The following is a 13,732-nucleotide window of genomic DNA, read 5'->3' as shown; positions in this document are numbered from 1 at the left end:
AGGTGAGAACTGATGTTTCAATAAATGGAGCTGCTGCAATGCAATATCCATACAGAAAAAGGTGAAATTGAACCCCTAAATTCTATCAAATACAAATCAATTCCAGGTGGAAAATGAAAATGCAACAGTACCAACTTATTTAAAAAAGAAGAATATCTAGATAACTCTGGGCAAAGGAGAAATTCTATTAATGAAAAACAAAAAGAAGCATATATCATAGAGAAAAATTTGACATATTCAAAATCTTTCAAAAGTGAGAACTTCATTAAAACACCATAAAGAGAGGGAAAAAAAACCCTGCAGACTGGTAGAAGTTTTATAACATGTGAAAATGACAAAGGACTATTAAATACTATTAATACTATTTAAGAGTATTAAAAAAAAATCCAAACCTCCTACACACAAATAAGAAAAACAACAAATTAACAACAGGTTGCACACTGCTCCCTCTCAGAGAAGCCATGCGGATGAACCTATGTGAATGGGACTGGAGGTGTAGAATTAGTCGACTTTAGAAATAACTCAGTTAAACAACAAATGGGCATGGGAAACACTTCTTGATATCTGAGTAAAGATCTCAGAAAACTTGCTCCTCTGTAAAGCCAAGACTCTGGCAAAATTTGTCAAAATTGACCTCTGCAGAACTCTGGAAATTAAAACAAACAAACAAAAAAAACCCAGCTGAATCTCCATGAAAATAGTGAGCTTTGTGGCATTTTAACTTGATCCATCCCCATCCCCATTGCCTTAGTTTCATGGTGGCCTTTAAAACCAACAGTGGTACAAGCAAGGTAGTCCAGAAGGGATGGAAGGGGCAGAGTGGTTTAAAGTTACCAAAAACAAACAAACACCAAAAAAAAAAAAAAAAAAAAAAATATCCCCCAAGAGCTATCATTTGAAATATCTCAGGCAATGCAAACAGACCTATCCCCAGAGTCTCTGTTGAAAGCAATTAGCAGGAATTGTTTAATATTACTATTGCCTGAGGCAGTGATACCAACAGAGACGCTGACTAGAAAACTTACAAGGAAAAATTGGGTAATGAGATGCTCTGGGGTCAGGGGTGTTAAAAAGCTCCAACAAATTCCTAGGATTGTAGAAGGCCAGGTGCATGTGTGGGACACTGCACATGGCTAGGAAAGAGGTAAGAAACATTTTCATCCCTCAACTCTGGCTGACCTTGAGGTTTTGCATAATCAAGAAGAAAAGGCTAAGGAAGAGCTGCAAACTGCCTGCTCAAGTGCTGAAGGCAATCCCCAACAAACAAACACAGCCACTTGGAAAAGCCACTTGGAATGACTGGTTCCAGGTATTTAAAGAAATCACTACCCAGAGATCCCATCGTGGCTCAGTGGTTAACAAATCCAACTAGGAACCACAAGATTGCGGGTTCGATCTCTTGCCTTGTTCAGTGGGTTAAGGATCCGGCGTTGCCATGAGCTGTGGTGTAGGTTGCAGATGCAGCTCAGATCCTGTGTTGCTGTGGCTCTGATGTAGGCCAGAGGATACAGCTCCAATTAGACCCCTAGCCTGGGAACCTCCATATGCTGCAGGAACAGCCCTAGAAAAGGCAAAAACACAAAAATAAATAAATAAAAGAAATCATTACCCAATCATTAGCTAACAATTAAGCTTTTGCATACAGATTTCAAGGCCATGCATGATAAAGAATAAAGACTTTACAGAATTTGTTAAGAAAAGTAACTAAATAAATAGCAGCAGCAACGGCAACTATGGCAACAGAAGCAAAAACAGACCTTGAGGAGGAAAATTTGGTTTCCATTTCTACTACATTATAATATTTTAAATGCCCAGTTTTCAACAGAAAATTGTAAGAAACACGAAGAAACAGAAAAGTTTGGCCATAACACAGGGGAAAAAAAAGAGCAGTTAACAGAAACTCCATGAGGATGTCCAGATATTACTAGACAAAGACAAAGGTAAGAGAATATACATATGTTCAAAGAACTAACAAAAACTTTGCTTAAAAAGTTAATGTATGTGAACATTTCATCATAAAGAGAATATCAATAGGTAAAAATCATATAAAAGACCAACTTAAAATTCTAGATATACAAATATAATGACTAAAATGAAAAATTCACTAGAGAGCTTCCTTTGCAGATATAAATGGGCTGAAGGAAATTCAGCTGACTTAAAACTAGGTCTACTGAGATTATCCAGTCTGAGAAGCATAAAGAAAAAGGAATAACAAAAAAAAAAAAAAAAAAAAGAAAGAAAGAAAGAAAGAAAGAAAGAACACTGCCTCAGAGACAGGTGGAATACCATCAACAACATTATGTGCTTGTATAAGAGGAGTGCCAGCAGGAAGGAAAGAAAGAAAGGGGCAGAAAGAATGTTTGAAGAAATAATGGCTGAAAAACCCCAAATTTGATGAAAACATTAATTTGTACAACCAAGAAGCTCAACAAACTCCAAGTAGTATAAACATAGAGACATCCAAACATAGGCACAAAAGACTCAGTGTGCCAAAAGACATGAACAAAGAGAGAATATTGATAGCAGAAAGAATGAAGTGACTTGACGTGTACAAAGTCTCAGTAAGACAAGCAGTTGATTTCTCATCAGAAACCACAGAGGCCAGAAGGCATTTGGATAATATTATCAAAATGCTAAAAGGAAAACATTGTCAACCAAGTATTCTGTATCCAGCAAAACTATTCTTCAAAAAATTAAGGAGGAATTAAGACACTCCTACATAAAATAAGAATCTGCTGCTAGCAGTCTCATACTACAAGAAAAACTAGGAAGAGTAGGCTTAAAGGAAACGATACTAAGCAGTAAGTCAAACTCACCTAAAAAATTAAAGAACACTGATAGAAGTAATTACATAGGTAAAAAAAGAAGACAATATAAATATATTTTTGCATGTAATTATTTTCTTCTATCTGATGCAAAAGACAACTGCATAAAACAATACTTATGAAACTGCGTTGATGGGCTTATAAATGCATAAAGATGTAATGTGTTTGACAATCACAATGGAGGGGGTAGAGAACAGAACAATACCAAAGCAGAGTTTTTGTATACTATTGAAATTAAGTTGGCATTAAGGTGTACTAGATTGCTTTAAACAAGATGTTAATTATAATCTCTGGGGCAACCAAAGAAGAAATTAACAAAATATTTAAAAAATGAAAGAAACAATAAACTAAAATAAAATTAAAATGGTATACTAGAAAATATCTATCATATACAAAAAGATAGTAATTAAAGAATGAAAAAAAAGACATAAGACATATAGAAAACAAACAGCAAAGTGGCAGATGTGGCTTCAACCTTACCAGTAACTACATTAATGTAAATCAATTGACCATCCCAATCAAAGAATACAAAAAGCAGAAATAAATGGAATAGAGAACGGAGAAAAATCGATAAAAACAAAAGTTGGTTCTTTGAAAAGATCAAAACCAGTATTACACCAATATCAAAATCAGAAAAAGGCATCACAAGAAAAAGCAAAATAACTACAGACCAATATCTCTTATGAATATAAATGCAAAAATCTTCTAAATCAAATTAAGTAAAGCAAATTAAGTGGGATGTATCTAGGAATGCAAGGATCATTCAACACACAAAGATCAAGTCATATATTTACCATATTAATAGAATAATAGATAAAAACTAGAAATTGAAGAGAATATCCTCAACTTGATAAAAAGCATCTATGAAAAACCCACAGCAAAGATCATACTTAATGGTGAAAGACTGAATGTTTTCCTCCCAAGACCAACATTGTACTAAAGGTTCTAGTCAGGACAACTAGGCAAGGAAAATAAACTAAAAGCCTCCAGATTAGATTAGAAAGAAATAAGTAAAACTATTTCTATTCCAGATGACATGATTTTATCATATACTAAAATTCTAAGCAATCCACCAAGAAAACCATTAGAATTAAAAAGTCAGTCCATCAAGATAATAAGACACAAATCAATATATAAAGTTATGATATTTCTATACAACTGCAATGAATAATCTAAAAAAATGAAACAATTTCATTTACGATAGTATCAAAAATAGTAAAATATTTAGAATAAATTTAAGACATGAAACATGTATACTGAAAACTATAAAATACTGTTGATCGAAATTAAAGATGATCTAAACAAATGGAAATCTATTCAGTGCTCATGGATCAGAAGCCTTAATATTGCTAAGATGGCAACAATACTCAAAATGACTACAGATCCAATGCAATTCTGGCTTTTTTGCAGAAATAAACAAGTTGATCTTAAAACCAATGGGGAAATGCAAGAAGCTACCCAGAATAGTCAAAACAATCTTGCAAAAGAACGTGAAAAATCTGTGAGGTTTCCAATTTCAAAACTTACTAAAAAGCTACAGTAATCAATACAGTGTGGCACGTGCATACAAATTGATAGAAAAGAATTGAGAGTCCATTAAAAAAAACTCTTACACTAAGGCCAATTAATTTTTAACAAGGGTGCCAAGACAATCCAATGGGGGAAAAATAATCTTTACAAAAATGGTGCTGGGATACCTGAATATACACCTAGCAAGAAAAAAGGTTGAACCTTCTGTCATTTGCAAAAATCAACTCACAGACCTAAGACTATACAATTTTTAGAAGATAATCACTGAGAAAAATGTCATGACTTTGGATTACAAATGCTAAGATATGACACCAAAAGCACAAACAACAAAAGGAAAAAAATCAGGTAAACTGGACTTTATTAAAATTAAAAACTTTTTTGCTTCAAAAGATAGCATCAAGAGAGTGGAAAGAGTTCATAGAATGGGAGAAAATATCTACAGCTTATTTGATAAAGAACTTTTATCTAGAATATATAAAGAGCACTTAAAACTCAACAATACAAATGACACAATTAAAATAGGCAAAGGATGTGAAGAGATGTTTCTCTACAAAAGATATACAAATAACAAAATAAGCACATGAAAAGATGCTCAACATCAGTAGGCATTAGGGAAACACAAATGAAAGCCATGACCACTTCATACCCACTAGGATGACTGATATATTAGTTTGTTATCTATATTTATTTAAAACCCAGCAACAACAAGCGTTGAGGAGGATATAGAGAAATCAGAACCCTCATACGTTGCTACTGGGAATGTAAAATGGTACAGTCACTTAAAAAAATAATTTGGCAGTTCCTCAAAATGTTAAATCTAGGAGTTCCCACGTGGTACAGTGGTTAACGAATCTGACTAGGAACCATGAGGTTGCAGGTTCGATCCCTGGCCTCACTCAGTGGGTTGGGGATTCGGCGTTGCCGTGAGCTGTGGTGTAGGTCGCAGATTCGGCTTGGATCTTGAGTTGCTGTGGCTGTGGCATAGGCAGACAGCTGTAGCTCCAATTGGACCCCTAGCCTGGGAACCTCCATATGCTGTAGGAGCAGCCCTAGAAAAGGCAAAAAGACAAAAAGACAAAAAAAAAAAAAAAAGAAAAGTTAAATCTAGAGTTACCATATATCTCAGCAATTCCATTTTTTGATATATTCTCAAAAGAACTAAAGACATATGTCCACACAAAAACTTGTACATGAATGTTCACAGCAGAATTATTCATCATAGCTAATAGTGCAAAGAACCCAAATGTTAACTGATGGATGGAAAAACAATGTGGTGTATTATTTGACCGCAAAAAGGATGAACCTTGAAAATATAAGCTACGTGAAAGATAACAATCACAAAATACCACATACAGCACACACTGCATACAATGTCTAGAAGAGGCAAATCTGGAGAGAAAGTAGATTAGCAGTTGTCAGGGGCCAAGGGAAAGGGAGGTTAGGCAGTGACTACAGAAGGGTACTGGTTCCCTTGTGGGGTGGTGACAATGTTCTAAAATTAGACAGTGAAGAGGACTGCAGAACTACTCTGTGGATGTCCTTAAAACCACTAATTGTACATTCTCAGAGGGTGCATGTTATGGTATGTGAATTACATCTCAATAAAGCTGTTATTTTAAAGGATGCATAAGCTTTAAGCAGTCTTTTATAGAAGAGGAAATACCTACCTATAAAAAAGTTATATTTTGTGGAGATACAGGTATTTGTGAAAAAGAATATATAGTATACATTAGGGAATGATAAAAATCAAACTTTAGTGTAGTTGTTATTTCCAAAGTGGAAGATGAGGGGATGCCATCGAACAAGGCACTTCGTGAAGGTAATTAGTTATGTTCCTTTTCTTAAACTGGGTGATGGATCATTATTCCTTACTTCTTAAATATATTTTCTCTTCCTGTGAATCTACTCAGTACGTAATAAAATTAACCAAAACTATTTAATATATGCATATATTTAAATATTTTAAAACTATTTAAAAATTAAATAAATAAAGCCCCAATAGTTTTGAACACAGGGAGAATATCCTCAAGACCATACATACAACTCCCCCCACCCACCCTTTTCTGTAAATTAATCGGTATGAAAGAGTATGAAATACATGATATGACTGTCATGGTGAGTTTATAAAATGAATTATGATGAGGACAACCACCATGCAAGAACCACATACAAACACTACTTATTCACTTTAAAAGTGGTGGGTTTTTTTTGGGGGGGGCACACCTGTGGTATGCAGAAGTTTCGGGGATCAAACCTGCGCCACAGCAGCAACCCGAGCTGTGGCAATGACAATGCAGGATCCTTAACCTGCCGTGCCACACAGGAACTCCCGAAAGTGTATTTTTCAGATCTTTCTCTGTTTTTTCGTTTGTTTATTTATTTATTTTTTTGGTTAGAAGGAGAAGCCAAAGACAACTTTAGGCAAAAGATATCAACCTTCAGTCTTTGGTCCTAAACTCTTTTCCAATGAAGAGAGGGTGAGTACTTCAAAGGCCATCTGCAGCTTTCTAGCTAAGAAGCCATAATGGGCACAAACACTCAGAATCCTGTTAAATAGAATGGATAATTATGCCTATACATCAGAAGCTGCCATGTAAGCTTCCTGCCTCGGGAGCCAGGCTCAGATGCTCAGGGCTAGAAAAATTTGGTCATCAGCTCATCATTGGTGCCCAGAAATTTTGATCTGGCTGTCACACCTGGAGAGAGGCCAGACGAATAAGAGAAAAGGCCTGGTTCAGTGTGAACATTCCTTCTGGAGGTTGAGACCACCAAAGAGCCAAGGACTAATAATACATTTCAGAATAGAGAGGGTGCAATTCACTGTATTGGCACCCATGTATTTCCCTTAGACAGTGCAGCTGCTATTTTGATTTCAGCATCAAGCACTCGTTCTTTATTACTTTCTTTTCCTCCTTTCACACTATAAGGGCTAATTTCTTTTGTAAGAGTCAAATAAAAACAAAAGTATCATTCACCTGAGTTTTAAAACATGTATTCCTGAATATATATTAAGAAGTCATTTCTAAAAATATAAAAACACCAGTTTTATCAGCTTTCGCCATTGAAACCCTGAAGAAATCAGAGCTGCTCTTGGCTCACATTTGTAAGACTGAGTGATACATGTCTCTGGGGGCCAGAAGTTCATGCATGATCCTCCCTCCAGACCTCCTTTCATTTCCAAACAAAGTACTGTCTCCAAATATTGGAGTGTTTCCGAAGGGTAATATTCCTGTCAGAGGCTGGGCTGTCTTATCTAAGAAAAATATTTTTTTTTCCATTTTCTTTAGTTATTATGCTCAGGACAAAAGAGATGCATCATCCAAAGCAATAAGTATTCTGCAGTGACTCTTTTTTGACTCAAAGTCTAAGACCTTGAGAATCACATTCTGTCTCATCCACTTTTCATCTCAGCAACAAGGAATAAAGAGAGGTTACCTCCAGGTACAGTTGTTCTGGTTAAAATATCCGTAGAGAAAGCAAGCCACACCCACGACTGCTGCCAGGAGGAGCATCTGAGTGTAATAACCCAGCCAGGCAAAGTAGATTCCAATCTTCTCTCCATAGTATTTCCTAAAGAAAGACCAACATTATTTTCAGAAGACACGCATGTTATCCTATGGCAGCTTTAATCCTGATATTAATTTCTGACTCTGGAGTTCCCGTCGTGGCGCAGTGGTTAACGAATCCGACTAGGAACCATGAGGTTGCAGGTTCGGTCCCTGCCTTGCTCAGTGGGTTAACGATCCGGCGTTGCGTGAGCTGTGGTGTAGGTTGCAGACGTGGCTCGGATCCGCGTTGCTGTGGCTCTGGCATAGCCAGTGGCTATAGCTCCGATTCAATCCCTAGCCTGGGAACCTCCATATGCCGTGGGAGCGGCCCAAGAACCAAGAAATAGCAACAACAACAACAAAAAAGACAAAAGACAAAAAAAAGAAAAAATTTCTGACTCTAAATAAACGGGGCTTTATTTTTTTTTTTTTTATCTTTTTAGGGCCTCACCCAAGGCATATGGAGGTTCCCAGGCTAGGGGTCGGATTGGAGCTGTAGCTGCCTGCCTACAGCACAGCCACAGCAACACCAGATCCGAGCCGCGTCTGCAACCTCCACCACAACTCGCAGCAACACCGGATCCTTGACCTGCTGAGCGAGGCCAGGGATTGAACCTGCAACCTCATGGTACCTAGTTGGATTTGTTTCCACTGCACCACAGTGGGAACTCCTTTTATTTTATTTTTGTCTTTTTGTCTAAAATAAAGGGGGCTTTAAACACAAACCTCTGACTTTATTCACACTTAAAAACATTCATTTCAGAGCAGATCCTAGATTCCACTATGGAACAAGGCGCATCTGACACATCATGGAAGTACAGATCACTGGTTAACTTACTGAAACAAAGTAAATTAGGATAAAGCAAAGGAGGGGAAAATGCTGAATATGAAGCAGATAGAGAGTATCACCATCACTCTTTGTAAAGACTGGCACGTTTGAAAAATTCCTCTAAAGACAGTTCTTAACATGCACAAAACAAATGAACACCAACAACTTGCTCAGTTACCTGCTTTTGCTTTATCTTGGGAACTTCCTCAGGGCAACTTTACATAAATCACAGATAATAACAAGAAAATGGCTGGTGATAATAATAACCTGTAGTGGAATATCTCTCTGACCAAAATATTTCTGTAACTCACTGTGAGAATGTGGGGAGAGGGCAGGATGGATGTGACTGCGGAATCTACTGCCCTGTATTCTTTGCCTCTAGCATTTCTATTTTTCCTAAGCTTTAAAAACCCTTCAATGTTTTGTTTGCTTGGTTTCTTTTTAGGATCACACCTGCAGCATAGAGAAGTTCCCAGGCCAGGGGTTGAATCAGAGCTGCAGCTGCAGGCTTATGCGACAGCCACAGCAACACTGGAACTCAGCCCACATCTGTGACCTACACTGCAGCTTGTGACAACACTGGATCTTTAACCCCCTGAGCAAGGCCAGGGACTGAACCCGCATCCTCACAGATACTAGTCAGGTTCTTAACCCCCCAAGCCACAATGGGAACTCCCAAAACACTTGAGTGTTTTAAAGTTAATCTGGTAAATGGCAGAGACCAGGCCAGTGGGACTAGAAGAAACAGGCGGCCAAGGAGCAGCGCTCGACTGTTTCTGAAAGGGAGGCAAATACAGGCAGAGAGAATGGGCTTAGAGATGAGGAGAAAATGATGAGCTGGCCCTTTAGGAGACTTGTGCTGATACTTTCCTTGACTGGGTCACTTCTGGCTCAGCAGTGGTTGGTAAAATCTGTAGATTTAGTTAGCTCTGAGGACTCTATGAGACTTCTGAATCCGTCTGGAGCTGGGGTGGGGGAGTTCTGGGGACTTAGCCTCATGTGGACTCAGCTCTGAGAACAGCCTGGGGTCCTGGGAGACTTCACACAGGAACACCCCTGGGCTGGACCCGTACGCACGGGGCAGCTGTGAGACCAGCTCCCTCGTCACAGGCCTGGGTGGAGGCCACATGCAAGGGGGAAAGGAAGGACTGGGAGCCGCGTGGAACAAGGAGAAAGGAGGGACACAGTGTGTCCATGCTCACGTGACTTGGGCTTTGTGCTCTAGCTCATGGATGGTGGGCTCAGGATGGTGTCTGGGAAAGAAAACCTTGGCAGTGGGTTTGAGATGTCTTGGACTCTTTGCTGTTGGGTTTTCTATAATATGCTCTTTTTAAAAAAATTTTACTGATGCATAGTTGATTTGCAAGGTTGCGATAATTTCTGCTGTATAACAAACTGATTCAGTCATACATATACACATATCCATTCTCTTTCCTATTCTTTTCCCACTTAGATGATCACAGGACACTAAGCAGAGTTCTCTGTGCTATACAGCAGGTCTCCACTGGCCAATCATTTCATTTACACATTCCAGTGTGTCCATCCCTCGCCCTCTTCCCCTTTGGTAACTGTAAGTTTTGCAAAGTCTGTGAGTCTGTTTCTGTTCTGCAAATAAATTCATTTGTATCCTTTTTTTTTCAGACTCCACATGTAAGTTCTTACCAATTATCTGCCCTGGAAAGGCCACGTTGAAAACTGGAAAGAATGTTAGACATCGCCTGCTCCAACTGCCCAAGAGTAAAACTATCCTGCTACAGTTAGAGGCAGTCTCTGCTTGGATCCTCACAGTGACAGGGAGCTTATTACTTGCAAAGGCACCCACATTGCCTTACACTGTGGACAAGAAGGTAAGAAAGAATTTTTGAATCTTAAACAGAAGGCTGCCTCCTGGTTCTCACTGAAAGGCTGGGAAAAACAAAGATCCCTTCAAATGTGATATTATTCTCTGATCATTATCTCTCTCTGGCCAACATATCCTAATTCTTAACCTCAATTTTAAAAAACTCGGATTTGATTTTTTTTTTTTTAAATCAATGTTGTAACTACACATTCATTTAAGAGTCAAGCAGTCTGGAACGCTGACTGTAAAACGAAGCAGTCCAGAGAGTTCTCTGGTGGCTTGGTGGTTAAGATCAGGTGTTGTCACTGCTGTGGCTTGGGGTCACTATCATGGTGCGGGTTCCATCCCTGGCTCAGGAGCTTTTATATGCCATGGGTGTAGGCCAAAAAACAAACAAACGAAAAATGGAGCAGTGCCCAACAACCTCCCCCATTTCCTGGCCAAAGCAACCACTTTCAATTTTTAGAGCTGATTCTTAGAATATGTACCTCTGTCTCTCTAAATAGTATACTTATAGTGCAGTTTATTGACTTTTCAGTTTTATGTATCATCTACTGACACTCTACTGTGGAAGATGAGGATTAAGCTCTCTTTCAACCCCTATCTCACCTACACACCCAACCTCCGTTCCTCTCCCCTCTTAATATAGATATGTTCAAATTTTGGATAGAGCAATATCCTTGCTTTACATTACTAAGATTCCATAGACTGCTCACAGCTGCATCAAGTCACCTCTCATGTTTTTGTCTTTTCTTTTCTGTGCCAATATTTTGTTTTCCTTGTAGTTATTAATCGTCTTGGTGGTTCATTGCTAAAGTTTTCTGTGTAGCTGTCAACAATTCAACTCGAGACATTCTCCTAAGGTGTAACTTTCTTGCTACTTTCTAAAACATGAGGCAGTCTATCAATTTCATCTCCTTAAGTGAATCTCTTCAGATCCCTGCCACCTGGGTTAACGACTTGGGAGCCGTGCCTTAGAGCTGGCATCTGGGCTCTCCCTCTCCCTCTCTTGGGTTGGGAGTCCCCATTTACTGAATCCATGTCTTTTTCTTGGTGGAGTACCTCCTCCATTACTTTGCATGTTTAAATTGTGAAAATTCCTTGCACTTAATTAACACTTTGGCCATATATGGAAGAGTAAATTTAGAAAACCTCTTTCCTGGAGTTCCCATTGTGGGTCAACAGTAACGAACCTGATTAGCATCCATGAGGACATGGGTTCAAGCCCTGGCCTTGCTCAGTGGGTTAAGGATCTAGCATTGCCATAAGCTGTAGTGTAGGTCACAGATGCACCTTGGATCTAGCATTGCTGTGGCTCTGGTGTAAGCTGGCAGCTGCAGCTCTGATCCGACTCTGGCCTGGGAACTCCCATATACTGCAGGTGTGGCCTTAAAAAGACTAAAACAAAACAAAACAAAACCTTAAAAACCAAAACCCCAAAAGCCACCTTCCTTAGAAAGATGAAGTTATGGCTCTCTTTCTGAGTACCCTGAAGAGTTTCTGTTGAGACGTTCAATGCTATTCTGAGTCTAGCTCCTTCATACAAAGCCTGGTTTTCTTTCTGGAGGCTCGTAGGATCTTCTGTCTCTAGAATCTGAGAGGTCATGTTGCAGTGACTTGCTGGCTCTGTGTTCATTCTCCATCCACCCGGTGCACACTGCTTCAGTACAGGTCTTCAGAGACTTGTCCTGAAGTATTTCTCTTATTTCCTCCTTACATTTTCTCTGTCCTTATTTTTTAGCACTCCTATTATTTGTTCATTGCATGTCCTGGACTGATTTAAAAGCTTTTCTTTTTTCCCCCTTTTTCCCCTACCTTTTTGTATTTTTGCTCTATTTTCCATAAAATTTCTTCCACTTTTTTTTTTTTAACACTGCTGTTGGGTTTTCTCTGTTCTATCATATGTTTAATTTCTAAGAGCTACATTTTATTCCCAGAATCATCCTTCTTCAACAGAATCCTGTCTTTGTATTGTGGATACCATAACTTCTTTTATCACTCTAAGAGAGTGTTGGGAGAAACTTTTTATTTTTTCCCCCTGTTTCCTCCAGGTTACTCTTTCTGATTTGAGGCTTTACTTTTTGGAAGAGTTCATTTTCCCTCTGCTTATCCCTGGGGACCAGAGATGAAAGTGTGATAGCCTGAATGCTCTCAAAGGTTTACTGATGGGAAGCAACAAAGGGAAAATGTGGATCAGGAACAGGGAATAGTTAAATGTAATTTCCTTAGCAAGAGAGACTTAAGACAGTGAGGAAACTCTTTTCTTTACAGAAAAATGAATGACTAAATAAATAATCTGATTAAAAAGCCATCAAACTCATCACCATGTTGTCAAATACCATAGGTTTAACATAAAACAAAAATAAAGGGAAACCTGATATAAATATCAATTTCAAATATTTACTGTATGTATGAACATCTTCTTTTAAAATTTTATCCTACAGGATATGGAGTTCCCGTCGTGGCGCAGTGGTTAACGAATCCGACTAGTAACCATGAGGTTGCGGGTTCGGTCCCTGCCTCTCTCAGTGGGTTAACGATCCGGCTTTTGCCGTGAGCTGTGGTGTAGGTTGCAGACGTGGCTCGGATCCCGCGTTGCTGTGCCTCTGGCGTAGGCCGGTGGCTACAGCTCCGATTCAACCCCTAGCCTGGGAACTCCATATGCCGCGGGAGCGGCCCAAGAAATAGCAACAACAACAACAAAAGACAAAAAAAAAAAAAAAAAAAAAAAAAAAAAAAATTTTATCCTACAGGATAGCCAGAGTTCATGAGAGAAAATGCCTCTTCATGATTCTAATCCAGCTATTAATGGAGGAGGAAATTAGAGTATGACCAAATGAAATAAAATCCCTTACAAAATGATGAGTTTAGGCAACAATCATTAATGGCTGCTATCATCACAAAAGAGAGCTGAACTGGACATTATGTACCTCTCGATAGACGTGCAAAACTCACACAAGTATTCATGCACAAAGTCAAACCTCAGTCTGATCAAGCTTTTAGGTGAGGATCAAGTTACTTAGCTAAAGCAAATACAGAAGACAGAGAAACAAGTCTAACACCACAGGGCAGAATGAAATCAGCCAAATGGAAAATATAGTAAGCCCTCGACAATTGGAAGGAGAACAAGAAAGAAATAGGAAAATTATAGATTAGAAGC

At 38.7% G+C, this 13,732-nt stretch overlaps 1 protein-coding gene across 1 annotated transcript in view; it reads right to left on the bottom strand.

Annotated features, from left to right (window-relative positions):
• The window catches only part of ANO6 (anoctamin 6), a 224,646-nt gene that overhangs the window by 53,109 nt on the left and 157,805 nt on the right, over positions 1–13,732 (bottom strand). Inside the window, 1 exon segment of the mRNA XM_005655713.3 lies at positions 7,791–7,925. Coding sequence (XP_005655770.2) covers positions 7,791–7,925 — 135 coding nt within the window.

The sequence above is a fragment of the Sus scrofa genome, chromosome 5 (assembly GCF_000003025.6).
Source record: "Sus scrofa isolate TJ Tabasco breed Duroc chromosome 5, Sscrofa11.1, whole genome shotgun sequence".
Lineage (NCBI taxonomy): Eukaryota > Metazoa > Chordata > Mammalia > Artiodactyla > Suidae > Sus > Sus scrofa.
Note: the sequence above shows the minus strand (reverse complement) of the source record. Positions and strands in the feature narration are given on the sequence as shown.